The 26,050-nt window shown below is 52.8% G+C and overlaps 1 protein-coding gene across 1 annotated transcript in view; it reads left to right on the top strand.

The window, feature by feature from the left end:
* The window catches only part of LOC128829243 (alpha-2-macroglobulin-like protein 1), a 54,001-nt gene that overhangs the window by 19,102 nt on the left and 8,849 nt on the right, over positions 1 to 26,050 (top strand). The window contains exons 11-24 of the mRNA XM_054014555.1: positions 10,810 to 10,974; positions 12,085 to 12,315; positions 12,773 to 12,836; positions 12,982 to 13,127; positions 13,488 to 13,637; positions 14,237 to 14,416; positions 18,166 to 18,289; positions 19,483 to 19,639; positions 22,881 to 23,106; positions 23,339 to 23,465; positions 23,998 to 24,119; positions 24,662 to 24,713; positions 25,310 to 25,384; positions 25,791 to 25,967. Coding sequence (XP_053870530.1) covers positions 10,810 to 10,974; positions 12,085 to 12,315; positions 12,773 to 12,836; positions 12,982 to 13,127; positions 13,488 to 13,637; positions 14,237 to 14,416; positions 18,166 to 18,289; positions 19,483 to 19,639; positions 22,881 to 23,106; positions 23,339 to 23,465; positions 23,998 to 24,119; positions 24,662 to 24,713; positions 25,310 to 25,384; positions 25,791 to 25,967 — 1,996 coding nt within the window. The remainder of the gene's footprint in view (positions 1 to 10,809; positions 10,975 to 12,084; positions 12,316 to 12,772; positions 12,837 to 12,981; positions 13,128 to 13,487; positions 13,638 to 14,236; positions 14,417 to 18,165; positions 18,290 to 19,482; positions 19,640 to 22,880; positions 23,107 to 23,338; positions 23,466 to 23,997; positions 24,120 to 24,661; positions 24,714 to 25,309; positions 25,385 to 25,790; positions 25,968 to 26,050) is intronic.

Below are 26,050 nucleotides of genomic sequence, written 5' to 3'. Positions count from 1 at the left end.
GGAGTAGACAGGTTATGTTACCCTGGTAGCCATCTCTTCCACCTCTAAGGCTGTGCCTGCCCCGGTTAGCGACCTCAAGTGTGATGGACACCATCTGCCACGGAGCATGGGAGTACATCTCCTCCTCAGGTACCTGCTACGTCACCTCTTTCTTTGTCACTTAAGAAGGGCAGCTCGAGGCCAACCCCTGGTCCCTCTGGCTCCCAGAGAGCAGGAGTCCTGAGTCCATGGTTCCGCTGCTGGCTCATCCCTTGGTGCCCAGAGAGGATTTTGTGATTAATGGGGTCTCACAAGGGTCAGACCTGGGTCCAGTACTACTCAGTATTGTCATTTAATGACTTGGATAATGGAATGGAGAGTATGTTTGTAAAATTTGCTGATGACACCGAGCTGGGAGGTGTTGCAAGCACTTTGGAGGACAGGATTCAAATTCTAAACAACTTTGACAAATTAGAGAATGGGTCTGAAATCAATAAGACGTAATTAATTAAAGACAAGTGCAAAGTACAACACTTAGGGAGTCGAAATCAAATGAAAATGTGGAATACCTGGCTAGATGATAATACTGCTGGAAAGGATGTGTGGGTTACAGTCAGTCACAAATTGAATACAAGTCCACAGTGTGATGCAGTTACAAAAAAGGCTAATCTCATTCTGAGGTGTATTAACAGGAGTGCTGAATGTATAGCACAGAAGGGAATTGTCCCACTCCAGTCGGCACTGGTGAGACCTCAGCTGCAATACTGTGTCCAGTTCTGGGTGCCACACTTTAAGAAAGATGTGGATAAATTGGGGACAGTCCAGAGGAGAGCAACAAAAATGATCAAAGGCAAATGACCTGCCATATGAGGAAAGGTTAAAAAACTGGACATATGTAGTCTGAAAAAAAGAAGGCTGAAGGGGGACCTGAGGACAGTCTTCAAATATGTTAAGGGCTGTTATAAAGAGGATGGAGACCAATTGTTTCCATCTCCACTCAAGGTCAGACAAGGAGTAATGGGCTTAATCTGCTGCAAGGGAGATTTAGGTTAAATACACCTCTACCTCGATATAACGCTGTCCTCGGGAGCCAAAAAATCTTACCGCGTTATAGGTCAAACCGCATTATATCGAACTTGCTTTGATCCGCTGGAGTGTGCAGCCCCGCCCCCCCCCCGAACGCTGCTTTACCGCGTTATATCTGAATTCATGTTATATCGGGTTGCGTTATATCGGGGTAGAGGTGTATGAGGAAAAACTTCCTAACTACAAGTGCATTTAAGCTCTGGAACACACTTCCAAGCGTGGTTGTGGAAACCTCATCACCGGAGGTGTTTAAGAACAGGTTGGGCAAACACCTGTCAGGGATGGTCTCATCTAGGTTTACTTGGTCCTGCCTCAGTGCAGGGGGCTGGACTAGATGACCTCTCAATGTTCCTTCCAGCCCTACATTTCTGTGATTCTGTGATGTTCCTCAGACACCCTTAAGATCAGCCCATCCATTAGAAGAGTTTTCAGCCTCCACTTCTTCTTGTAGGGGTAGTGAAGGGGGCTCAATATTCTGTTCCGCTAGGATACCCTTTTATGGCCCTTATGTATTAGAGAAACCCTTTAGGAATAAGGGTAGATATAGGCATGATAGCACTAGACCTTCTGCTTGTATCCACCTACATGGCTTCATTCCCTTTACCAGTATGGCCAAGGTTCCTGGCCTTACTGGCCCCCATGGTCTCATGACTTTCTAAACACATAGCCAGATCCACTTGAGGGTGAGGTATTCTTTGAAGGATCAACTGGTTGTGCCGTAGACTTCTCAAGCTTCTGACATACAGCCCCAGATGATGCAAGAAGTTATGCCCCAACAGCTACTTGCAGGTGCAATTCGGGAACATCCTCATCATCAGATGAAGTCACAGTACCACCTCCTACATCTCTATTGGTGAACTATAAAATGTACCAAGAGCTTCTGCAGTGCATGGTGGAGGCATTGGGGATCCCAATGCAGACTGTCCAGGAAAAGGGACTAATTGCTTGACATTTTACACACTCCTTTGCCTGAGAGACTTGCACTTCCTATAAAAGGGCATTTTTGTACCTGTCCATTTATTGTGGCAGACTCCACCATCTTTACCACTAGTGTCAAAGAAGACATAAAAGCAACATCAAGTCCTTCCTGTAGGATTTGAATAATTCTGTTCTCAGCCTCCTCCTGGTTCTTTAGTGGTGACTGCAGCACAGGCAATGACTAAACAACAATCTTCTAAGACCACCCCTTAAGATAAGAAACTGAAAAGACTGGATCTCATGGAAAGGAAGAGCTACTCGTCTGCGAGTTACAAGTTTGTGTGGCAAATTATCAAAATTTCCTTTCCTGTTCTGACCACTTGAACTGGAACAAGGCCATTGAGGTCCTGGAGAAACATCCTTCTGAAGCCAAGGACAAATTTCAGGGTCAGTTAATAGTTAGGGCCTCATTCAGCACCAATAGAGGCGGTGGACCCCACTTCAATATCTATGGTGACAGCAGTCACCGAGCATCGCCCGTCATGGCTACAGTGCTCTGGGCTGCCAAGGGAAGTTGGAAATATATTGGACGTTCTTCCCTTTGAGGGGAGTGAACTTTAAAATGCAAAACCGGCTGAAGTGTTTGTGACTCTTCCCAAGGTTCCCCGGGCTTGTGAGGCAACCTCGCTACCACCTGCTCTTAGTGTGAGAAGGCCTAGACTGAGCCTGCCTGGACTCAGTTCCCTGACTAGCAACACAAGCATTGCTCTCCAGGCCTCCACACGCCTCACTCTTTCTTCATAAGTTAGCAATAGGCACACTCCAGCCCCCAGTCATCTGAGCATCTCCCACAGTGTCCGGCCCCTTCTCCACTGGGCACTCACAGAATTACCAGGCCCACTGCTCCCAGAAGACCAGTGCACCACAGCTTACTAGTTATACCTTAGATCCCAGCTCCAATTAACACACAGAACTTAGATTTGTTTACAGAGCAAGCAAGTGGGTGTTTATTTAACAAAGCACAGAGATCCCTATGCCAGTAAACCAAAGTATTGGAAACAAGGGGTTAAATATACAATAAAATCATAAACACATTCCAGAGCCTGAACTCAGTTAACAAGATGCCCTTTTGTCTAATAAGGCACTGCTTACCCCAAGTCCTCTTCTCATGGCATTTTTCAACCAGGATGGCTGAGACTCTTCTCTCATGTGGTGAAGCCCCTGGCAGCTTGCTTCCCCGGTAAAGGATAACTGGGGGTTCATCTGCACCCCAGATATGGTTCCAAATGTTCATTGCATTTACTCCTCAACAGGATATCTCCTGCTGCTTTTCTTTTTTCCTGCAGCTCTCACAATCTGTTGATTAGCATTTTGCTCAGACTGTAACTGGTACCCCACTGTGAGCCACTCAAAACTCAGTTTACACCTGAGTGGCCAGAGAGAGAGAAGCATCTCTTCCCCCCTGCCTGACAGGAGTATGTGGATCACCTTTTGGTGACCTGCCTTAACTCACAGACTAGAGAACATATTTTTAATACATACACATAACTCCTATTTTTCTGTTAGGATGACCAGTGTGACATGGGCTTTCATTAAAGACCATACATGATACTCTTTGGCAAACTAGTACATAATGTGACATTAGCCAAGGTACAATCTAGACCAATGAACAGCTCTGTTCCCTCAGTTGTCCAACCTAGGGTGCCTTTTACACTGCTTTGCTGTGAGAGCTACCACTTCTGGTCTGCTCACACCAAGCCTCTAGCATGTAAGTTACTCCCAGTTATATTGTATGAGTGCTATGGCCAGCCACTCTTGAATTACACTGTAGAGCAATCCCAGCAAATTCCCAGTCCCACACTTTCCCCCCAAAATGTGCGTCTTGTATTGCCCAGTGCCTTCTTGGACAATACAAGCTCATATAAAGTCCCTAATTTTATTAACAGGAAATGATATGCACAAATCCTGTTATCCCAAATGGAATTTCCCAAAAACTTCAATCCAAACACCCAGTTTTAAATCAAAGAGCAAAATAAATTTATTAACTACAAAAGATAGATTTGAAGTGATTACAAGTAATGAGGCCTAAACTTCAGAATTGGTTACAAGAAAATAAAAGTAAAAAGCAACTAATACCTAACTTAACAAACTAAGTATATTCAAAGCAAAGGTCTCTCTCACTACATGTTGCCACAGTTTTACTGGCTGAATCTCTTTCAGTGTGGATCCCTCCCCAGTCCAATGCTGCTTCCTTTGTTCTTCAGGTGTTGTCAATACTGTGGGTAGAGAGAAAGGGAGATATCATTTGGGGCATCTGCTCTCCTTTCTTATAGTTTTTCCTCTTCTTTGAGAATTATCTCCAGCTGAAGGTCAGGAGACAGAAAGTCTGTTTGGATGGGAACCTCAAGCTGTTTCTTTCTCAAGATGTAGATTTTTTGCCCACATCCTCTCTCCTGCCAAAGAGTGGCCACTTAACCAAGTGACGGTTCATTTGATTTCATTGACACCTGGCTTAGGCATCAGCTATACTTTTGTCTCTGGGGAACCGGTTTGTGACTGCCCTCCAGACATGGAACATGTCTTATTAATACCATACAGTAGAATCTTATAACTTTACATACAATGTTGCCACACATTTCACCAGGACAATAATGACCAACAAAGTATGAGTTATCCAACAATACCTCACAAGGCATACTTTGTACAAAATGTATCATAGTCTTGTAAACAGGATGAACATAAGGGTACAGACTGTCACACAGACATCCCAGACTCAGGGGCTCCCTAGACCCTTCTTCCCCCGTGCTCTCTACTGGCTGCCTTGGGTCCCAGTGTTACACATGCTAAAAGATTTCCCGCCAGCAATCTTGTCCATTTCAGAGACATCCTGTTACTGCTCCATTCTACCACACCTACCAGAGGTCTTCAGAGCGGTCCAGAAAGAAGCAAAATCCTCACAAATGAAAGCTGACTTCTACAATAACTACAGCTGTTAGCCCTCCCATCTCTTCCCTCAAGCAGTGAGTTTGACATTTCCATCAAGAGCTGCCAACCAGACTCAGATGACTTTACCCTTTCCCACCCCATTTGCAGACCATCCACATTATTTCCAGGAAGTCTGAACCCATATTACCACTGATCAGTGAGTACCTACTTGAGGTAATTCAACAAATGTACTTGATCTAATTCCAAGTCCTCCTGAACCCTCATCCATCTTCCCCGCCCCACCAGGGACTCCTCCCATGCATGGTTATTACAGCAAGACATTCAGTCACTTATATCTCTATATCTCTTGGAGCAACAGAGAAGGTTCCTCACCAGTTTCAGGGACAGTGGTTTTACTCCCACTACTTTCTGGTCCCCAAGAAGTCAGAAGGTCAGTGTCCGGTATTATACTTCAAGGATCTGAACCCTTTTGTATGCCAATGTGCCATGATGAGCCAGCCAAGCTGTGATGGACTCCATCCCTGATTTGGTCTCTCTCTCCCTCTGTCCTTTGTCCACCCCAGTGAAAGCAGCTGAGTCCCTCAGAAGGGCCGCCCTTCTCCTGATCACCTGACATCTTGTTCCCTTTGTTCTCCAGCTCAGTTCACATGTCCCACCCACTGGATTTTCCTGCTGTTAGGTGCGCATTATTCAGTTGTGGGGCATCTCTTTGTTTCGCTGGACCTTCTGGTGATTTGGGTTGGTTCCAGACCGTTCTTTAATGACCCTATTCATTCCAACCAGACAGCTAGGTGATACACATACCTCATGCTTCCTGCATGCCTCTAGGTTGACTGGGTAGCAATACAGAGCACAAAGGGAAACTGAGGTACAGATAGGCTTCCTGAAAATATTACAGAAAATTCCCACTTTGTCACAGCCAATTCAAGCTTCACATGGTAAGTGTCTCCTCCATACGTCCTTCCTTGGATCCTCTGGACTATTCTGCAGCTCTCTGTCTGCACCATGCATATTTCTATATTTCCACCCGTTCAGCACACAACAAATATCTGTAGTTTTGTGTGGGCAACACACACGATCAGTACAGAGTGCTGCCATTCTGGCTATCAACAGCTCCAAGGACTTTCATGAAATGTCTGGCTATGGTAGCAGCCCATCTTAGAAAGAACAGCATCTTAGTGTACCGTACCTCAACAACTGGTTGGTGCAGGGTTCTTCTCCCCAACAGGTCACAGAAAGCATTCGATACTTCTTGACACTGTTCTCCATTCTGGGACTAATGATAATCAAGGACACATCTTATCTAATTTCCACTCTGAAAACGGGATTCATTAGAGCCTTCATAAACTCTGCTGCAGCAAAGGCCTATCTGCCACAGCCAGCTTCAGCAATACATTGGCTCTGATCATTCCAATGCAGACCAAGTTGCAAACCACAATGAGGACACGCCTCAGTAGTGAGGCGGAGTGGCCTCCCACTTAATCTGAGTGGGAGGAGTTACTCAGTAGTCCCTAGTGGATGCAGCCAGGCTGGGATTTCCCCTCCCATTGGAAGGTAAGGGGTGGGACAGGAAGTATAAAGGGTGGGTCCTGGAGCTCCATTGGGCACCGCCAGAGGAGGCAGACGTCTCCCGTCTGCTCCTGAGGCTGGAGACTGAAGAGGCACCCTGCTGAGCTGAGGAGCGGTCAGACCTGCCGGAGCCATCAGCCATCCAAGGCACCAAAGAGCCAATGGGACTGCTGCTGGCTTTGTACCCTGAGGAAATGGAGGACCCCCGCAGATTCAGGTACATCGCGAGGGGATGGTTGGAAGTGGCCCAGAGACAGCTGACCCCAGTCTGCCTGCACTGCTGCCGGACACCCAGTCAATGTATTGCAGCTGGATTCCTCGCTGACCCAATGGCGGAACACTCCACCACTGTTAGGGCCCTGGGCTGGGACCCAGTGGAGTTGGGTGGGCCTGGGTCCCCCTACCCTCTGCCTCCCCCCCCTCAGGGTGGCAGCCTCCCCATCTTAGACCACAAGGCCTGCGTTTGTCTGCCGTCTTCCTGATCCAAGATGTCAGGCAATAGACGGTCTACTGCTCCACCCCGCCTCAGAGTCAGAGAACCCCTCTCCTGAGCCCACAGACCCCTTCGTGCTCCGCCTGGCCTGAGGCCTGAGCCCCTAGACAGTTTGATGCTCTGCCCATCTTGAGGGTCTGGGCTCCTAGACTCATTGCAGCTCTACCCCTGCCTAAGGGCCAGAGCTTACAGACTGCTGGCTTACTCTGCCCTGCCTGAGGGCCAGAACCCACTCATTGCTAGTTGTCCTGCCCTGACTGAGGGCCAGAAGCTTCTAGACTGTTTGGTGCTCTGCCCTGCCTAAGGGCCAGACCTTAGACTGCTTATTACTCTGCTAATTCCCTGATTGTGGGTGGCGCCTCACACTGACCCAGAAGGGGAGTACCCACAGCTAACTCACTATGGTCTCCAATTGCTGGGTCATATTAGGGCCCTACCAAATTCACGGCCATGAAAAACACATCACAGACTGTGAAACCCGGTCTCCCCCCATGAAATCTGGTCTTTTGTGTGCTTTTACCCTACACTATACAGATTTCACAGGGGAGACCAGCATTTCTCAAATTAGGGGTCCTGACCCAAAATGGGGTCATGGGGGTGGGGGTCACAGGATTATTTTAGGGGGGTCGCAGTATTGCTACCCTTACTTCTGCACTGCCTTCAGAGAACATCAGTCCTTGGCTGGGCGCCCAGCTCTGAAGACAGCGCCCCACCTGCAGCAGTGCAGAAGTAAGGGTGGCAATGCCATGCCATACCCTCTTTATTTATGTGCTGCTACTGGCAGCGGCTCTGCCTTCAGAACTGGGCTCCCGGCCAGCAGCCACTGCTCTCCAGCTGCCCAGCTCTGAAGGCAGCGCTGCCACCAGCAGCAGCGCAGAAGTAAGGGTAGCAGTACCGCAACCTACCTTACAATAACCCCCCACAACCCCTTTTGGGGTTAGGACCCCTAAAATTACAACATCATGAAATTTCAGATTTAAATAGCTGAAATAATGAAATATACTATTTTTAAAATCCTGTGTCCGTGAAATTGACCAAAATGGACCGCGAATTTGGTAGGGCCCTAGTCATATGGCTTCATGCACATTGGTGACTCCATCCACCGCACTCACCATTTAGGTTGTCTCCAGTATACACAGCAAAGATGTGAAAGTGCAGATTCATGAACTCCTTCAACTGGTGGAATGACCCGGAGCAAGTTTGCAAAGGTGCGCCTCTCTCACCGTTATTGCTCACAAAGTCCATCCTGACCCAGGCTTCTGCACTGGGATGAGCAGCTCATTTCGAGAGCGTAACAGTTCAAGGTTGTTGGTCCCAGTGGAAGACTCAACTCCATATCAACATCCTGAAACTCGGGGCCATCTGACTTGCTTGCATGGTTTTTCTACCCCATATCAATGGCCAGAACATCCAGATAATTCTGGACCATATCACTATGATGCTCTATGTAAACAAGCAAGGAAGGACCAGGTCCACCCCTTTATGAAGAGAGGCCATCCTTCTGTGGAACTGGTATGTATGTCACAACATTAGGATTTCTGCAATTTATCTGCCAGGTCTACAGAACATGCTGTTGGATCATCTGAGCAGACACTGGTTGCAAAATCATGAATAGTCCATAATGGACTCAGTTATGAGGTCCATTTTACATCGATGGGGAGCTCTTCACACAGATCTGTTTGCCACTAAGCATGACAGAAAATGCAACACCTTGTGTTCCACAGGGGGGCAGAGTCTGGCTTCTCAAGCAGATGCTTTTCTAGTGCTCCTGACTCAGGGACCACATTATGCTTATACTCTTGTTCCTTTGATACACGCGTCTTACAGAAAATCAGACAGGAGAAAGCTAATGTCATACTGGCAGCCCCAGCTTGGGCAGACAATACTGGCATCCAGAACTCAAATCTCTGTCACTGACCCCTCCAGTTGCACTACTTCTGTGTCCAGACTTGGTCAGCCAGAACAATGGATCTGTTCTTCACCCAGACCTGATATCACTGCATCTGACAACATGGAAACTGCCTAGTTACTGGACTCAGAAACAACTTGTTTTGCAGATGTACAAAACATCCTAGTTCAGAGTAGAAACAGTCCAGTAGGGTGTACCTAGGCTGCGATATGGACACACCTCTCTGCATGGTCATCTCAACACAATCTGCCCCCAACAGGGCCATCAATTCCTGATATACTTCAATATTTGCTGTCCTTGAAAACATCTGGACCATCTCTAAGCTCAGTACGGGTTCATCTGGTGGTGAACTTGGCGCATCATCCACCAACCCAACATTATAAAGTTTTCTCTCACCCTATAGTAAACATGATTTTAAGGGGACTTATCAGAGTCTTTCTCCCAGAGCAACAGCTTCCTCCATTATGGGACCTTAATATGGTGCTTATCTGTCTGATGGACCATCTGTTTGAGCTGGTCTACACTGGCCTATGAAGACTTCATTCCTTATAACATTTATGTCAGCTCAAAGGGTTGGCAGATTACAAGGTCATCATAGACTGTCTTTCATAAAGATAATGTGGCATTTAAACCACATCCTAAATTTCTCTCATAAGCGGTTTCAGACTATCATTTAAACCATTTCATATCTTTACCTGTATTCTTTCCTAAGTCCCATTCCTTGAGGGGTGAAGTGGCTTTACACGTTAGATGTCCTTCAAGCCCTGTCCTTCTATCTGGAAGACAGAGCTTGAAGGGATAGGATAGATAACAAGACAGAAATTATCCAAATGCCTCTATGTAAATCCATAGAACTTCCCCATCTTGAATACTGTGTACAGGTCTGGTCGCCCCATCTCAAAAAAGATATATTGGAATTGGAAAAGGTACAGGAAAAGGTAACTAAAATGATTAGGGGTATGGAACAGCTTCCATATGAGCAGAAATTAAAAAACCTGGGACTTTCCAGTTTGGAAGAGACACCTCAGGGGGGATAAGATAGAGGTCTATACAATCTTGACTGGTGCGGAGAAAGTGAGTAAAGAATTTTTTACTCTGTCACATAACACAAGAACTAGGGGTCACCCAATGAAATTAATAGGCAGCAGGTTTAACACAAACAAAAGGAAGTTCTTCTTCACACATTGCACAGTCAACCTGTTTAACTCTTTGCCAAGGGATGGGTGTGAAGGTCAAAACCATAACAGGGTTCAAAAAAGAACTACATAACTTCATGGAAGATAGGTCCAGTGATGGCTATTAGCCAGGATGGGCAGGTGTGACGAAGTGGGACTGTTCTTAATGTTTCCTCTGAATACTGTGTGGGTGCCTCAGTTTCCCCTATGGATTTCTTAAGTCTCCAGTGTGCATAACTGGCTGAAAATCTGTCTCCTGACAACAAATGGCCAGGGCCCTTCCCCCCTTGCAAGGGAATAGCTAAAGGTGAACAAAGAGATCAGGTGACCTCCTGGCCCGGGAAAGAGACAAAGGCCAGAGGAGGAGGGGCTGGAGGGGGTTCCAGGAGATGATCTGAGGCCCTGGTTTCAGGGTCTGAGGGCGGTTGGACTGCAGAGTCCCACATCCCAAGGGAGGGCTCAGTCAAGGAGTTGGACAACCTGTTACCCCTCAGTGCTCACCCCAGAGTCCCCAGCTATTCCCATCCTGCCCCAACTTCTTCCCAGATCTGCTAATGCCCCTCAGTCCTCACCCCCAACACCCTATCCCAGCCCTAGGCTTTCCCAGTGCATCTCAGGGCTGGATTGCATTATCCCTTTCTGCTCCCAGCCAGCTCTTGAGTCCCTAGTGGGAACACTCTCCCAGGAGTCTGCTCCCTTGAGTTGTGCGTCTCCCCCTTTCTCTCCTGACTCAGATGCTCCTGAAGGCGGCAGATGGCTCTGCACTGAAGAATGAGAAGCTACAGCTCTTTGTTAGCTATGGAGATGTGAGGCAGGACCAGACTTTCCTGACGGACGAGTCTGGCAGAGCCTCCTTCGAGCTGGACACCTCCGATTGGACAGAGAGGGTCACTCTGAGGGTAAGTGATGGGCATCCCAACACCTGTGGGGACCCTGCACTCCAGCCTCTGATCATCTCCTTTGAGCGGGACTGGACACCCGCTCTTGATGTACGAGGGCACCCAGCACTGGGCCCAGCAGCTGAGGGGTTGCTCTGTCAGGCTGCCCCATTCGAACCACTGGGGTTTTCCATGTCGCTTTTGTTAAGTGCTGAGAAATGTTGTTTTTGCTGCGGTTACGCTGTCTAGGCTGCTAAGCTGTTGCAGCTGCTCAGTGCTTCTGTTCTTGGAGCTCCGGTGTTATCAGCACTAGCAGAGAGTGCAGCCTGCTAATTCAGCAGACCCCGATGTTACTCATAAAGAAACACCACACGCACAGTTCAGTGACGAAGGCTAGGTTTATTGTCCACAAAGCACAGTCCTAGCGCCCTGGTTCTGTGGTTAGAGATACACTAACATATGTATGCTCATGACAGTGGACCAGCTCAGTCAGCAGCGGGACTGCTCCCTCCGCTGGACAAAGGTGCCCTTCTTATGACTTACCCTTTTATACATTGATGCAAACAAGTTACATATGACACTCCTGATATGGTTAGTTATCAACCCTACACTTTGTACCTGCTGGTTCAAACAAAACATCCCCATTCACTATTCTGTCATCCCATTCTTATCTTACTTTGGGTCGGTGTGTTCCTGTAACATCTCCAAGGATTGTGTTTATGCCGTTACGTGAGAACTCTAGGTTAGGGTGTACCTGTGCAAGCCTTCTGGAATGTGTTTACATGAACACCTAGTACTTCTTAGGAAAGCCTGTGTTTTAGCAACACTAGTCATATCTTTGCCAAATTCATGTACCAGACAGTGGACTTGTAAGCAAGCATCTGCTTTATGACAGGGCCTGAATTTTGCTCATAGCATGGCCTGGCTATGTTGATTGTGGTTCAGGCCTCAGGTTTTACACTAGGCCCAGTGCTCCAGATTCTTTCTCTCTACTACAGCTCTTACAGACACAGGGTGAGGGGTCTTGATGAAGAAATCAGTTGGCAAACCTGCCTTGCCCCGGCGGCATTCCTGTCCTATGTTGGGCACTCTGTATCCCTGATGATCCCCATCGCTCTCTCTATCCCCCAGGGGCACTTCAAGCAGGTGGATCGCAGCTCTGTGTATGGAAGAGTCTCTCCCAGTTATCCGGATGCCCATCGTAACCTGGAGCCCTTCTACTCCAAGAGCCAGAGTTTCCTGAAGATCCGCTCGCTGGGAGGGGTGCTGCCCTGCGACCAGGCCCAGCAGCTCCAGGTGGATTACGTCATTGCTAGGGAGGCCCTGGGGAACGGGTCCAGGAGCCTGGATTTCATCTTCCTGGTGAGCCCGTCCTGGGAGACTAAAGTGTGTGTATATGTGTGTGTGCATGTGCGTGTGTGTGTGTGTGTGTGAGCACAAGGTGCATGTGTGTGTGCATGTGTATGAGCATGAGGTATGGAATCAGCGCTGTGACCCCAAGACAGACCAGTGGGCAATAGGACAGTTCCGTTGAATGAAAAGGGCGGGGCTAGATCAGGATGGGGCTTTTCCCCTTTCCCCACTAGGGGCTCTGGTTCCAATCTGGCCCCAAAGCGGGGGCTGGCTGACCTGGGGGGCTGGGGAATGGGATACCTACCTGAATGTTCTTCCTTGCACCCCCACCTCTGCTGGCTTAGTCCGTGGGGAGCAGAGGTCACACCCTGCCCTGACTCCAGCCTGCGTAGCTATCCCCACGTCAGGGCATTTGTCAGCCCCCCAGATAGCGTCAGCTCAGTGACTCCCGTCTCCTCCTCCGCAGGTCGTGGCCAAGGGAGCCATCGCCAGGATCGTCCACAAGGGGCTGGACCTCAGGGAGGGGGCTGGTAAGTGTGGGGGGGAGGGGTCTGTGCAGATAGGGGGTGCCCAGGGGGCAACTGGGGTTTGAGCCCCCTGAGCAGGGGCCAGGCTGGGGGAGGGGACTCTGCTGGCTGGGCCTGACTTCCCCTGGGTGTTTCCCACCATCCCTAGGGCTGAAGGGCTCCTTCTCCGTGGAGCTGCCCATCGGTGCTGACCTTGCGCCTGCTGCCAAGGTGCTGGGTTACACAGTGCTGCCCGATGGCGAGATGGCTGCTGACCGTGCCCGGCTGCACATGGCCAAGTGCCTCCCGAACAAGGTGAGCATGGAGCTTGGGCAGAGAAGCCTCTGGGGTGGGGGAATCGCTCGCTGCCCCATAACAGGAGCCCTGAGCAGGGGCATTGCTGGGTGCCCCCAGCCCCTCCCTTCCTGGCCTTACAGCAGTGCCAGGGTCGTTGCACCCTCATCCACCTCACTCGCTCTGGGGTGTCTATGAATAACTGCAGCTCCCTGAGCCATCCCACAGGGGCACTGAATGAGCCTGGGCTGCCTCAACCCCCACCCCCAGCACGGACTCCCAAAGCCCCAGCCCTTCAGCCCCCGCCCCTGCCTGGGCCTGTCTCCTCTTGCCCCTGGGGATCTCTCTCCCCCTCCGCTGTGACACGCTGTGCCTCACCAGGTGAAGCTGGCCTTCTCGCAGGACCGGGCCCTGCCGGGCTCAGAGCTCCAGCTGCGGGTGCAGGCTGCCCCCGGGTCCCTGTGCGCCGTCCGCGCCGTGGATGAGAGCGTGCTGCTCATGAAGCCCGAGGCCGAGCTCAGCGTTGACAAAGTGAGTCCAGAGCAGATCGGCCGCTCACCCGGCCCCTCTCAACGAGTCCTCCCACTCGCAGGGAGGGGCGATGCACGGCCGCTGGAGGACACCCCTCGAGGCCACCTCTCCCCAGTCTGGGGGCTGTTCCTATGGCACTTGACAGCCCCTAACTCTGGGGGGTCCCCGCTTGCCTTGCCTGTTCTCCCTTCAGCCCTTGCAGTTCCCCCCTCCCGGCACCTCCTCACCCTGGCTCTGGCTGGGAACATGGAGCTCGGAGCTGAGATAATGACCGGGGTAACCGGAGCTCGCTCTCCAGGGCAGAGCTGGTCCCCAGGGGTGGGGGCAGGAGAATTCCCTGCCCCCATGTACAACAGGGGACAACTGGCAAGGTTCTTTGTGGGAATTGTCCCTGCCTGGGTGATAGAAAGGAATGGATGTGGGGGAACTGCAGCGACAGACGTCCATGCGGGAGATGGGATTGGGTGGAGGGAGGCATCTGTGCTGGAGATTAGCCAGGGTGATTGGGGAGGTTTATGGAGTGATGCGTCTGTGAGAGAAGGGGCTGGAATTGGGCTCTGGCTTAGCTCCCACGCTTCATGTTGTCTGTTTATTTTTAGGTCTATAACTTGCTCCCCCATTTTCCCCAAGGAGACTATCCCACTGCAGCTCGAGAGCACGAGTCAGGCGATTGTCCATATTTCTCTGAGTACTCCGAATACATGAGTCCTTGGTGGCGGCCTCACAGAAGGCCCCAGGCTGTCCAGTTTTCCAACAGTGACTCCTACCGTTTATTTAAGGTAAAGTAAATGCGGAGGCCAGAGCCTGATGAGGCCACAGTTGCTGACCTGAAGCCTCAAAATCAGAGAGAGAAATATACATAGGTATTGGGGCCAAATCCCCAGCTGGTGTAAATGGTCCCAACACCACTGGAGTCAAAAGGGCCGGATCGCCAGCTGGAGTAAATTGGCACAGCACCATTGGAGTCAATGAAATAACGCCGATTATGCTGAGGGTCTGGCTCATGGAGACAGGGACATGGTAGCGCTAGCTTGCCTGAGATATCGCTGATCATGAGGGGCTGTTGACTCACCTGTGGACCCTAGAGAGAGCTGAGAAACTCGCCCTCAAGTAGTCTTGTCCCTTCGGTAGAGATCCCAGAGGTTGGTGCTGGGCTCTCGCTCTTCGCTCCTGAGTGCCTTAGTGCATGTTTCAAGGTCCTGCCTTGTCTCCCGCTCCTATCCAGTGGGTCTGTGCAGTGCCAGGAGCGTGAGTGAGGAGGCGTAGCTTGCAATGCCTTCCGTCTGCTGCCGATGTGCAGCTCTTTGTGTCCATCACACTAAGCCACAAAGGTTCAGTCGAGTGCTTTACCCAGGGTCCAGTTGAGGCTGAGGCATAGCAGAGCTATCAGGCTGTTCAGGTAAGGCTGAGATTAGATTGGGGAAAACAACCAGAAGAGATGGCAGAGATTGTATCAGCTCCTCCGACGAGGAGGTCGCCCACAAGTTTGCAATGTGCAGGACACAATGACTCTGTAGCTGCTTTGAGTTGATCAGATAGCAGCTGTAGCCAGGATGGCATTTCTCCACATAAGTCTGATCAAACTGTTGCAACCTTTTCAGTCTGGAGTGGACTTTGCTACCATTATCCAGGCCTTTGTCACCTCAAGACTTGGGTTATTGCGTTGTGCTCCACAGGGAAAGCACCATCAGTCCGTTCAGAGACTTGGGCTGGCGCAAAACTCTGTAGCTGTGGCTAGTGGGGGGGCACAAATGAAAGATTCTGGGGGGTCACATGCCCCCCAGACTCCTCGGGATGCCTGTGGTGGGGACACAGCGGCACTCTCGGTGCGTCCGTGCAGTGCACGGAGTGAGGAAGCCACAGGCAATTCATTCAGATCTGCTGAATCACTCTCTGCGTTTGTTGAAAATAAGCTTTAAGGTTATTCTTGTGTGTTATTCCCAAGTGTTACTTAGTGCTGTATAATATATCAAAGATGTTACTCTTTCCCCTAAAAAGTTCTACAATATCTGAGAAGCAAAACCAAGTAAACTTGAAGTTCAAGTGAGCAGCTTTTAATGTAGATCAGAGGACATATGCCTCCCTGGCAGAGGTGACACATGCGGGGGGCATGCAAGGTCATGTCCCTCCACCCCCGATTTCTCAGGATGCCTCTGTAGAGTTGCCAACTTTCTAGTCTCACAAAACCAAACACCCTTGCCCCACCCCTTGTCTGAGGCCCTGCCCATGCCCCGCCCCTTGTCTGAGGCTCTGCCCCCGCTCACTCCATACCCCCTGCTCACTCTCCCCACCCTCACTCACTTGCTCATTTTCACTGGGCTAGCTCAGGGGGCTGGGGTGCAGGAGGCGGTGAGGACTCCCGCTGGGGGTGTGGGCTCTGGAGTGGGGCCAGAAGGAGTTCAGAGTGCAGGAGGGGGCTCCAGGCTGAGGCAGTGGGTTGGGATGCAAGAGGGGGTGAGGATTCTGGCTTGGGGTGCAGGCTCTGGGGTGGGGCCAGGGATGAGGGATTTGGGATGCAGAAGAGGGCTCCAGGCTGGAGGGTAGAGCTGAGGAGTTTGGAATATGGGAGGGGGCTCTGGGCTGAGGCAGGGTGTGGGGGTGTGGAAGGAGGTACAGGTTTTGGGCTGGGGGTGCAGGTTCTGGGGTGGGGCCAGAAATTAGGGATTCAGGGTATGGGGGGCCTCCAGGCTGGGACTGAAGGGTTCAGAGGACGGGAGGGGGATCAGGGCTGGGGCAGGGGGTTGTGGCCTGGGAGAGGGTCAGGGGTGCAGTCTCTGGGCAGCACTCACCTCAAGCAGCTCCTGGAAGCAGCGGCATGTCCCCCCTCCAGCTCCTACGTGGAGGTGCAGCCAGGTGGCTCTGCACGCTGCCCCGTCCGCAGGCGGAGGCAGCATTTGGCGTGGAGGCAGCAGGCGGAGCCCCCTGGCTGCCCCTATGCGTAGGAGCCAGAGGTGGACATACCAGTTGCTTCCCAGGAGCTGTGCAGCATGGAGGCTAGCAGGGAGCCTGCCAGCCCTGCTGCGCAGCGTCGCCAACTGGACACTCAACAGCCCCAGACCCGCCAAAATCCCTTTTCGACCGGATGTTCCAGTCAAAAATTGGACACCTGGTCACCCTATGCCTCTGGGGGGATGCCCAGTAGCGAGGAGGCAGCACTGCGCCTGGCAGCGGCACTCTCCCTGTGTCCCTGCAGCCAAGGGGAGGGAGGAAGCAGCCAGGTGGCTGGCTGCTGACTGAGCTCTTCCCTCATCACATGGGGCTGCTATGCCTTCTCTGCTGCTGGAGCCCCAGTGCTGCTGCCTGCTTTGCAGACCATCCGCCCAGGTGAGTCAGGGAGTGGAGGCAGAGGCAACACATGTGACTCCAGAAGCAGGGAAGATGCAGCAGCCCCAAGTGGCGGGAGAGGAGCTCAGCCATCAGCCAGACACTCTCCTGCTTCCTCCCTCTCTGGGCTGCAGGGACACAGGGAGAGTGCCACAGTGGTGATCAGCAGAGCTGCTGGAGTTGTTAAAAAAGGAGGGGGAAACTGGCTGTGGGGTGTTCTCTGCAGGAGACCGTCATCTAGTCCAACCTCCTGCTCAAAGCAGGACCAACCCCAACTAAATCATCCCAGCCAGGTGCTTCGTCAAGCTGGGCCTTAAAAACCTCTAAGGATGGAGATTCCACCACCTCCCTAGGTAACCCATTCCAGTACTTCACCATCCTCCTAGTGAAATAGTGTTTCCTGATATCCAACCTAGACATCCCCCACTGCAACTTGAGACCATTGCTCCTTGTTCTGTCACCTGCCACCACTGAGAACAGCCGAGCTCCATCCGCTTTGGAACCCCCCTTCAGGTAGCTGAAGGCTGCTATCAAATCCCCCCTCATTCTTCTCTTCTGCAGACTAAATAAGCCCAGTTCCCTCAGCGTCTCCTCGTAAGTCATGTGCCCCTTGATCATTTTCATTGCCATCCACTGGACTTTTTCCAATTTGTCCACATCCTTTCTGTAGTGGGGGGACCAAAACTGGATTCAATACTCCAGATGTGGCCTCACCAGTGCCGAAAGAGGGGAATAATCACTTCCCTCAATTGGCTGGCAACGCTCCTACTAATGCACCAGAAACCTGAGTCACCCGAACATGTTGACCTTGGAGGTCAATAGATGCTGCAAGGCCCATCTGTTTCTCCGGCACCTGGGGGTGAGTTTGGGGAGGGCAGAGTGACATGGCAGTGAGTGAGGTATTTTGTCGAATTGAATTGCTAGACTGGTTGTTTGTTGCATTGTCCAGGTTGAGCCGTGGGGCTGGGAGGGTTGTTTGTGTGATGAGTTGCTGTTATGTGAGCATCTGGAGTTTAGGAGACTTGCCTCCTCTCATCCAAGCAAACTCACAGATATAGTACCACAGTCTTGGGTCTGCTAGTATTTCAGCTTTATTCCTTCATAGTTACATTCCCTTTAAATGGGCAGCGAAAAACAGCCCCTTGCTGCCTCTTGTACAGTTTTTTACTGGTTATATTGTTTTCCCTTCTTTCCTTTTTCCCAGGATGCGGCTTTGAAAATTCTCACTAATGCGAACACCAAGAAACCTTTCATCTGCCCTGATATTCCGATCTTCAGGTTCAGCAGTCAACCCATCCTTAAATTCGGCCCTCCAGGAAGTCCAATGGGTGAGTTCCCATCCTTCTTGTTTCTGAAATTCCCTATGGATTCTCCATTCCCTGAAGGCCAGAAATGGGATTGGTCAGGGTGGGGAAAGCCCTCAGTCGCTGGGGAGAGAGCTCTATGAAACCATCTGTCCAGAGTGAAGCAGCACTCAGAAAAGCCAACCCGTGTTGGTGGTGGGTTACAGAGAACGTGTTTCAGTGGCGTTAGAGAGAGCACTGACCACCTTCATGTGGAGCCTTGCACTCAGTTTTGGTTGCTGCTCCTGAGCTGGGGAAGGCCTAGAGAAGGGCAATGCTGATGGGGGATTTCGTGGCAGAACGAAAGTTGTTTAGTCTAGAAAAAAAGAAGAGAAGGAGGGGACTTTACTGAGATGTTTCAGAGTCTGATGGATTTAGAGGAAAGAGCTCAGTCCCTGCTTTGGATCTTGCCCCACAATATGAGACCCAGGGGACATTTGCTTGAATGAACAGACAGCTGAGAGATTTAGAACAAATAGAAATAAATTCTGGGGGATTCATTGAAGCTTCAGGAGTTATGGAGTCAGATGCTGTGGCCACAGAGGGTCTGTCTCCGCTGCTAGTAAACACCTGTGGCTGGCTTATGTCAGCTGACTCATGGGGCTCGAACTATGGGGTTGTTTAATTGCAGTGTAGACATTCGGGCTCAGGCTGGAGTCTGGGCTCCAGGACCCTCTCCCCACGCAGGACATCAGAGTCCGGCCTCCATTCCACGCCTGAATGTCTACACCTCAGTTAAACAGCCCTGGAGCCAAGGGCGGCTCCAGCTTTTCTGCCGCCCCAAGCAGCAAAAAAAAAAAAAAAAGACGAGTGGTGTGTGTGAGGGGAGGGCGTTGTGTCTAACGCTGTGGGGGGAGGGGTGTTGGTGTGTGTGAGGGGAGGGCGTTGCTGTGTTTAACGCTGGGGGGAAGGGTGTTTGGTGTGTGTGAGGGGAGGGTGTTGCTCTGTCTAACGCTGTGTGGAGGAAGGCTCTTGGTGTGAGTGAATGTGGAGGGAGGTAGTGTGCCTAGTGGTGTTTTTGCGGAGGGGAGGGGTGTTGTTGCAGGTAGGAGGGTTGGTGTGGGGGAAAGGCCTCTGTGCCCCTAGAGATGTGTGTGGGGTGGGGAAGGGCCTGGATGTGCCTGACGCTGCCTGTGTGCGGGTGACAAGCCTGGCTACTCCCTTTCGCACTTTTCTAGACTCTTCCTATAGACGCGGGATTTCGAGGCAGAACGTACAAGTGGGGCATGGTGGATTAGGCAATGCCCTGCCGGAGCCAGAGCCCAGCACCGAGGCAGAGCCAGCGCCACGTGCCTACTTCCCAGAGACGTGGCTGTGGGACCTGGTCCCTGTGGGGTGAGTGAGGAGCTACTGCAGACCTTCCCTATGGAGCAGCCTCCAGGCCAGATCCTCTAAAGCAGTGGTCCCCAAACTTTTGAAGGTTGTGCCCCCTCTTCCCCTTGCCTCTGCCCCTGCTCTGGAGCTGGGGTCAGAAGTGGGGCCGTGGCTCCAGGGGGTGGGGGCAGCAAACAGGGGTTAGGGAGCTGAGGCTGCAGCTGAGGGTGGGGCTGGGGCCAGGAGCAGGGCCGGGGACAGAGCCCTGGCCAGGGGTTAAGGCTGGGGGCGGGGGCAGGAGCAGAGCCGCAGCCAGGCTGCAGTGGGGGCCGGAAGCCAGGCCTGCAGCCGGGTGCGACTCTGCCCCTGGCCTCACCCCTGCACCCACCCTCTGCCCCGGGCTGGGAACGGAGCCGTGGCCAGGGGCCAAGGGTGAGGGCAGGGCTGGGGTCAGGAGTGGAGCCGCAGCCGTGCCACACTGGGAGCTGGCAGCCAGGCCCCCAGACAGGTGTGGAGCCGTGCCGAGGCTGGGGGCGGGGCCAAGGCTGGGGCGGGGCTGGAACAGAGCTGGGTGTGGGGCAGGGCTGTTGGCGCTCCCTCCCATGGATCCTGGCCCGAGCCAGCTGTGCCCCCCCTGAACATTCCTCCATGCCCCCTTGGTGGGTGGGCCCCACAGTTTTGGGACCTCTGCTCTAAAGACTTCCCTTGTTGCTTCTGTGCTGAATCCAAATATCCTGAGTTAACCCCAAATAAAGGCTCCAGACAACAGGGACAGAGAAGGAGCAGTGGGACTACAAAGACTGAATTTGGCACACCCCAGGAAGGGGGACAGCAATGGCATTGCATCACCTTTCTGGCCTCCATATTCCTAGAGCAGCTGAAGGTAGAGTCAGCCCCCAACTTAGAGGAGAGAGACCTTTGTGCTAGCCAGCAAGCACACTTCATGCTGGCTTACGGCTGCTTTAAGCCCCCTTTGTGCTCCCGTAGTAGCCTGAAGGGGCCTTATCAAGGGCAGAACTGAGTCCCGTGTCTAGGCTTGGCAGAATTCAATTTTAATTTTTTATAATTATAATGTTGACAGAGAATGTGTCAGAGCAGTGGATGTGTTATTCCTTGACTTTAGCAAAGCTTTTGATACGGTCTCCCACAGTATTCTTGCCGCCAAGTTAAAGAAGTATGGGCTGGATGAATGGACTGTAAGGTGGATAGAAAGCTGGCTGGATCGTCGGGCTCAACGGGTAGTGATCAATGGCTCCATGTCTAGTTGGCAACCGGTTTCAAGCGGAGTGCCCCAAGGGTCGGTCCTGGGGCCGGTTTTGTTTAATATCTTTATTAATGATCTGGAGGATGGAGTGGACTGCACTCTCAGCAAGTTTGCAGATGACACTAAACTAGGAGGCGTGGTAGATACACTAGAGGGTAGGGATCGGATACAGAGGGACCTAGACAAATTAGAGGATTGGGCCAAAAAAAACCTGATGAGGTTCAACAAGGACAAGTGCAGAATCCTGCACTTAGGACGGAAGAATCCCATGCACTGCTACAGACTAGGGGCCGAATGGCTAGGTAGCAGTTCTGCAGAAAAGGACCTAGGGGTCACAGTGGACGAGAAGCTGGATATGAGTCAACAATGTGCTCTTGTTGCCAAGAAGGCTAACGGCATTTTGGGCTGTATAAGTAGGGGCATTGCCAGCAGATCGAGGAACGTGATCGTTCCCCTTTATTCAACATTGGTGAGGCCTCATCTAGAATACTGTGTCCAGTTTTGGGCCCCACACTACAAGAAGGATGTGGAAAAATTGGAAAGAGTCCAGTGGAGGGCAACAAAAATGATTAGGGGTCTGGAGCACATGACTTATGAGGAGAGGCTGAGGGAACTGGGATTGTTTAGTCTCCAGAAGAGAAGAATGAGGGGGGGATTTGATAGCAGCCTTCAACTACCTGAAGGGGGGTTCCAAAGAGGATGGAGCTCGGCTGTTCTCAGTGGTGGCAGATGACAGAACAAGGAGCAATGGTCTCAAGTTTTTTGGTCCTGCCATGCGGGCAGGGGACTGGACTCGATGACCTCTCGAGGTCCCTTCCAGTCCTAGAATCTATGAATCTATGAATCTATAAGTTGCAGTGGGGGAGGTCCAGGTTGGATATTAGGAAACACTATTTCACTAGGAGGGTGGTGAAGCACTGGAATGCGTTACCTAGGGAGGTGGTGGAGTCTCCTTCCTTGGAGGTTTTTAAGGCCTGGCTTGACAAAGCCCTGTCTGGGATGATTTAGTTGGGAATTGGTCCTGCTTTGAGCAGGGGGTTGGACTAGATGACCTCTTGAGGTCCCTTCCAACCCTGATATTCTATGATTCCATGATTCTATGAGAATATCTATGTTTATTTTTAAGCATGTTTGGAGAAAATGATGGGAGGTCAGACAACAGGGCAGGTCAGACAGTAATTATTTAATGACAATAGACATTGGTAGTGGCTTTCACTCGGAGGCCAGCAGGCCTAGTGGACAGGTCATGCCTCAACAGTTTTTCCTACCCTGAAAGTCCTGGGATGGACTTCTCTGATGGTGCCAAGCAGTACATTGTTCCCCAAATGAATAGGCAGAGGGGAAGTTAGGGGGACTGGGCCCTCCCTTTTCACCAGGTCCTGGCCCAGCGCCCAAGGGAAAGAGGCATGGAGTGCCTCGCTTGTCTCTTCCTAGCATACCTGACCAGTCTTCTATCAGTTACATATGGGCTGCTTCCGACCTCCCTGCTTTCTCTTCGAATTGGTTGCAACCTCTATCCCCTGCTAGTGGGGAGTTCCCTATGAGTCCCAGCAGGTCAGTTGGTCCAATAAGTGATCCCCAGCCCTCCTCCCAATGTTCAGTTTTTCTCCCTCATCCGCCTGCTCTCCTGTTAAGGACTTGGGGAGACTGGGATTAGATTGATGTTTGTCTGGAACCTCACCTTCAACCTTGCTGACTTGGGTGACTCTGCCAGGAGGATGAGACTCCCGACAGCATCGCTCTCAGGATCATGGGAACACTCATGCCACTTCACCACATTCAGGTCACAATTCTCTGGGACGGGGACATGAATTTGGAGGATGTCTGTGCATAAATTCTTTTAATGTGGAGACACCATTGTCCACAAGGGACATTCCCTGGGATTCTATACTACTGTGTAACATACAGCTGCCATCCAGAGGTTGAGGTGGGATGACAGACAGAGAAAACCTGAGTTACATGTTTGTCTAAAATTGCTTTGTGTCTATTCCGGCCCAGCGAGGGGGGCTCCAAGGATGTCCCTGTCTCAGTGCCCGACACCATCACGGAGTGGAAAGCTGGTATGTTCTGCACGGCCGAGGTGGGCTTTGGGCTCTCACCCACGGCCACCTTCATGGCCTTCAAACCCTTCTTTGTGGAGCTGGCCTTGCCGTACTCTGTGATCCGCGGAGAGGCCTTTGCCCTAAAGGCCACCGTCTTCAACTACCTGCAGCAGTGCATCAAGGTGAGCGCCACCCGGGGCTGAGCTGCTGGGGCCGGTGACCTGGGGCTGGGGAGCTGGGCAGCGGCGCAGGCCTGCGAGTGGCACCGGCAGTCACTGGCTGTGACCCTATGACCACTGGGGTCAGCACATCGCGGTGAGTGGGGCCTGGCCTAAACCCCAGAGGGGTAACGTCTTGGCTGGAGCTGGTGCATCCCCCACAGCCCTAAGGGGGATCTCGTGTTGGGCCCCACAGGTGCAGCTGACGCTGGCCGAGTCTGCGCAGTTCCAGGTGCAGGCGGGCGAGGACGGCGCCTACACCAGCTGCCTCTGTGCAGACGAAGGGAAAACCTTCCAGTGGGAGGTGACGGCGAGCAGCCTGGGTAAGGGGCACTGGAGGCTCTGTGCCGGAGGGGAGGGGCAGGGAAGTGGTGGGGGTCTCTGCACAATGTGGGGGGCAGAGAAGGGGTGCTGGAGCCTTCACACTAGGGAGGCAGGTAGGGGCCTTTGGAGGTTCTGCGTCAGGGGACAGATGGGTAAGGGGCATTGGAGGCTCTGTGCTGGGAGTGAGGAGGGCACAGGATGGGGTCGCTGAGGGCTTGGTGCCAAGCGGAGGAGATGAGAAGAGCTGCGGGGAAGGGGGCTGAGAGGACGCCCCAGCAGTGAAATCCCTTACGGCCTAATCGCCATTTCCCACAGTCACCACTTCCCTCCGTCCTTTCCTTCCCCTCTGGCCTTCTCTCTCCTTTCTCCCCCATTCTCTCTCTCTTCATTTTCTTTCTTTTTCTGCTATTCTCTCCCTTCTTCACCACCCTTCCCCTTCAAGTATCCTCCCACCCTCAGACACGGACTCCTCTCGGCCTCGGGCAGGGGCGTTGGTCTGTCTAACGGGGTGTCTCCCACCTTGCTCGGCAGGGGAGGTGAACTTCACCGTCAGCACCGAGGCTCTGCGCACCGAGGAGCTGTGCGGCAACGAGCTGGCTGTGGTGCCAGCCCAGGGGCGAGTGGACACCGTGATAAAGCCCCTGCTGGTCCAGGTCAGTGTCTGGTCGGGGCCTCTGGGCAGAGCGGAGGGAGATCCGGGGCCTGGGTCTCACCCCCTGGTGGCCGTGGGCCGAGTCTGCACTTGTGATTGTTCTTTGTCCTGCCACAGAAAATAATACCCCAGCACCACGTCCCGTCCCGGACCCCGACCTGCACTGCCCCATCACGCGGCCCCATCCCAGCGAGATCAGGGAGCTGGCGGGAGAGTCCTGGGGCAGACAGAGACAGGGGTTAGCCCAAACGAGTGTGACACATGGGAGAGCTCGAGGGGGTGGAGGGAACTAGCAGAGGGAAGCTCCGCGCTGAAGAGGAAGAAGCCATGAGATCTGTTGGGCTGGGAACAGTCTCCCCGGGGAAGGGACGGGAGCCCCATCGCTGGGGCGCTGAGAGCTGGATGTGCCCGAGCCCCACAGCACGGGCTGTAGGGGATGATCCTGCCCTGGCTAGGGGCACTGGCTGACCCAGCAGGCCCTGTCAGGCTGTGACGTGCACGGTCCCTTCTCCTGACCTTCTGTCTGATGCTCCTTCCCCACAGCCGGGGGGGATCCTGGAGGAGAAGGCGCACAGCTCCCTGCTCTGCCAGGAAGGTAGGATCCCAGCGCCTGTGCGGGGCTCAGTGGGTGTCACTAACACGGGAGTCTCTTGGCTGCGGCACATCAGTGATGGCTGAGCCACTGGATGGCCCAGCTAGGGGCACGGGAGCCGCCAGGTCGGACTGGACCAGGGGGCATCCAGGCCAATGTCCTGCCTGGGTCAGGTCCAGGCCCAGCTGCTTGGGGAAGATGCACCCCCTAGTGGCCAGTTATGGAACCGTCTGCCATGGGCCGAAGGCTCGAGCACGTTCGGCTCCTGCTCCCGAGTCTCACTAGCCCCTCTTGTACCAGCTCCTCTCCCCTGCAGCCTGGCCCCCGTGTGTACAATGCTCCCTGCAAAGCTCGTCACACCAGCTCTCTAGGGCCAGGAGAGGGACGGACTCCCACAGGCAGGACCCTCTGCTGAGAACCCCCAGCCCTCGCCTTCAAGGGCACATTTGTGCCATGGTTGGGGGAGGTTGGGATTGAGAGAGGGGCTGTGACTGGGCGAGAGCCCGAACAGTGAGGAATGGAGGGATCTGATTGGCTGGAGGCAGATGCAGGTTCCCAACAGGCCGTTAACGGTGTGTCTTTGCCTTCGTGTTACACAGCGTCCGAAGAAATCTCTTTGCAACTGCCTGCGAACATCCTGGCGGGGTCCGAGCGGGCCCATGTGACTGTTCTGGGTAAGGAATTCCCATGCCCCATTCCTGCCAGGGCACGGTGCCCTTCGCCAGCCAGCCAGTCTGTGGCCCAGTGCTCTGATCAGAGAGGCCGGGGCATCACGGATGGAAAAGACCAATGAGGTCTTGGGGGTGTCTGGGGCCAGGGCAGGATTGGTCCCTGCAGTATGTGCTCCAGGGCCTCGTCCCCAGTGAGGGCAATAGACTCCTACGGTGATGCCATGAAGCTGTGCCAAGGCATTGGCGTCTTGGCCATTCATCACCACGTATCCACGTAACCCCACCAGGCCTGAATTGAACTGGGGGCTGTGGACCCCGCGTGCCAGGGCTCCACTGACGTGGTGTTAGGGACGGGGCAGCTGTTGTGCAGCCTGGCAATTCTCTGCTTCCCTGACTCCCTTGGTGCCAGGAGACATAATGGGCACAGCTCTGCAGAACATAGACCGCTTGCTGGCCATGCCCTATGGCTGCGGAGAGCAGAACATGGTCCGCTTCGCTCCCAACATCTACATCCAGCAGTACCTGGAGAAGAGCGGGCAGCTGAGCCCGGAGATCAGAGACAAGGCCAAGGGTTTCCTCCAGAGCGGTGAGTGTTCTCCCACCCCTGCGCCCCCAGGGCATGGCGGGGCCATGCGAGGGCCCTGTCCATGCCACCTCTGGGGCCCAGGT

This window comes from Malaclemys terrapin, chromosome 25, assembly GCF_027887155.1.
Source record: "Malaclemys terrapin pileata isolate rMalTer1 chromosome 25, rMalTer1.hap1, whole genome shotgun sequence".
NCBI lineage: Eukaryota > Metazoa > Chordata > Testudines > Emydidae > Malaclemys > Malaclemys terrapin.
Note: the sequence above shows the minus strand (reverse complement) of the source record. Positions and strands in the feature narration are given on the sequence as shown.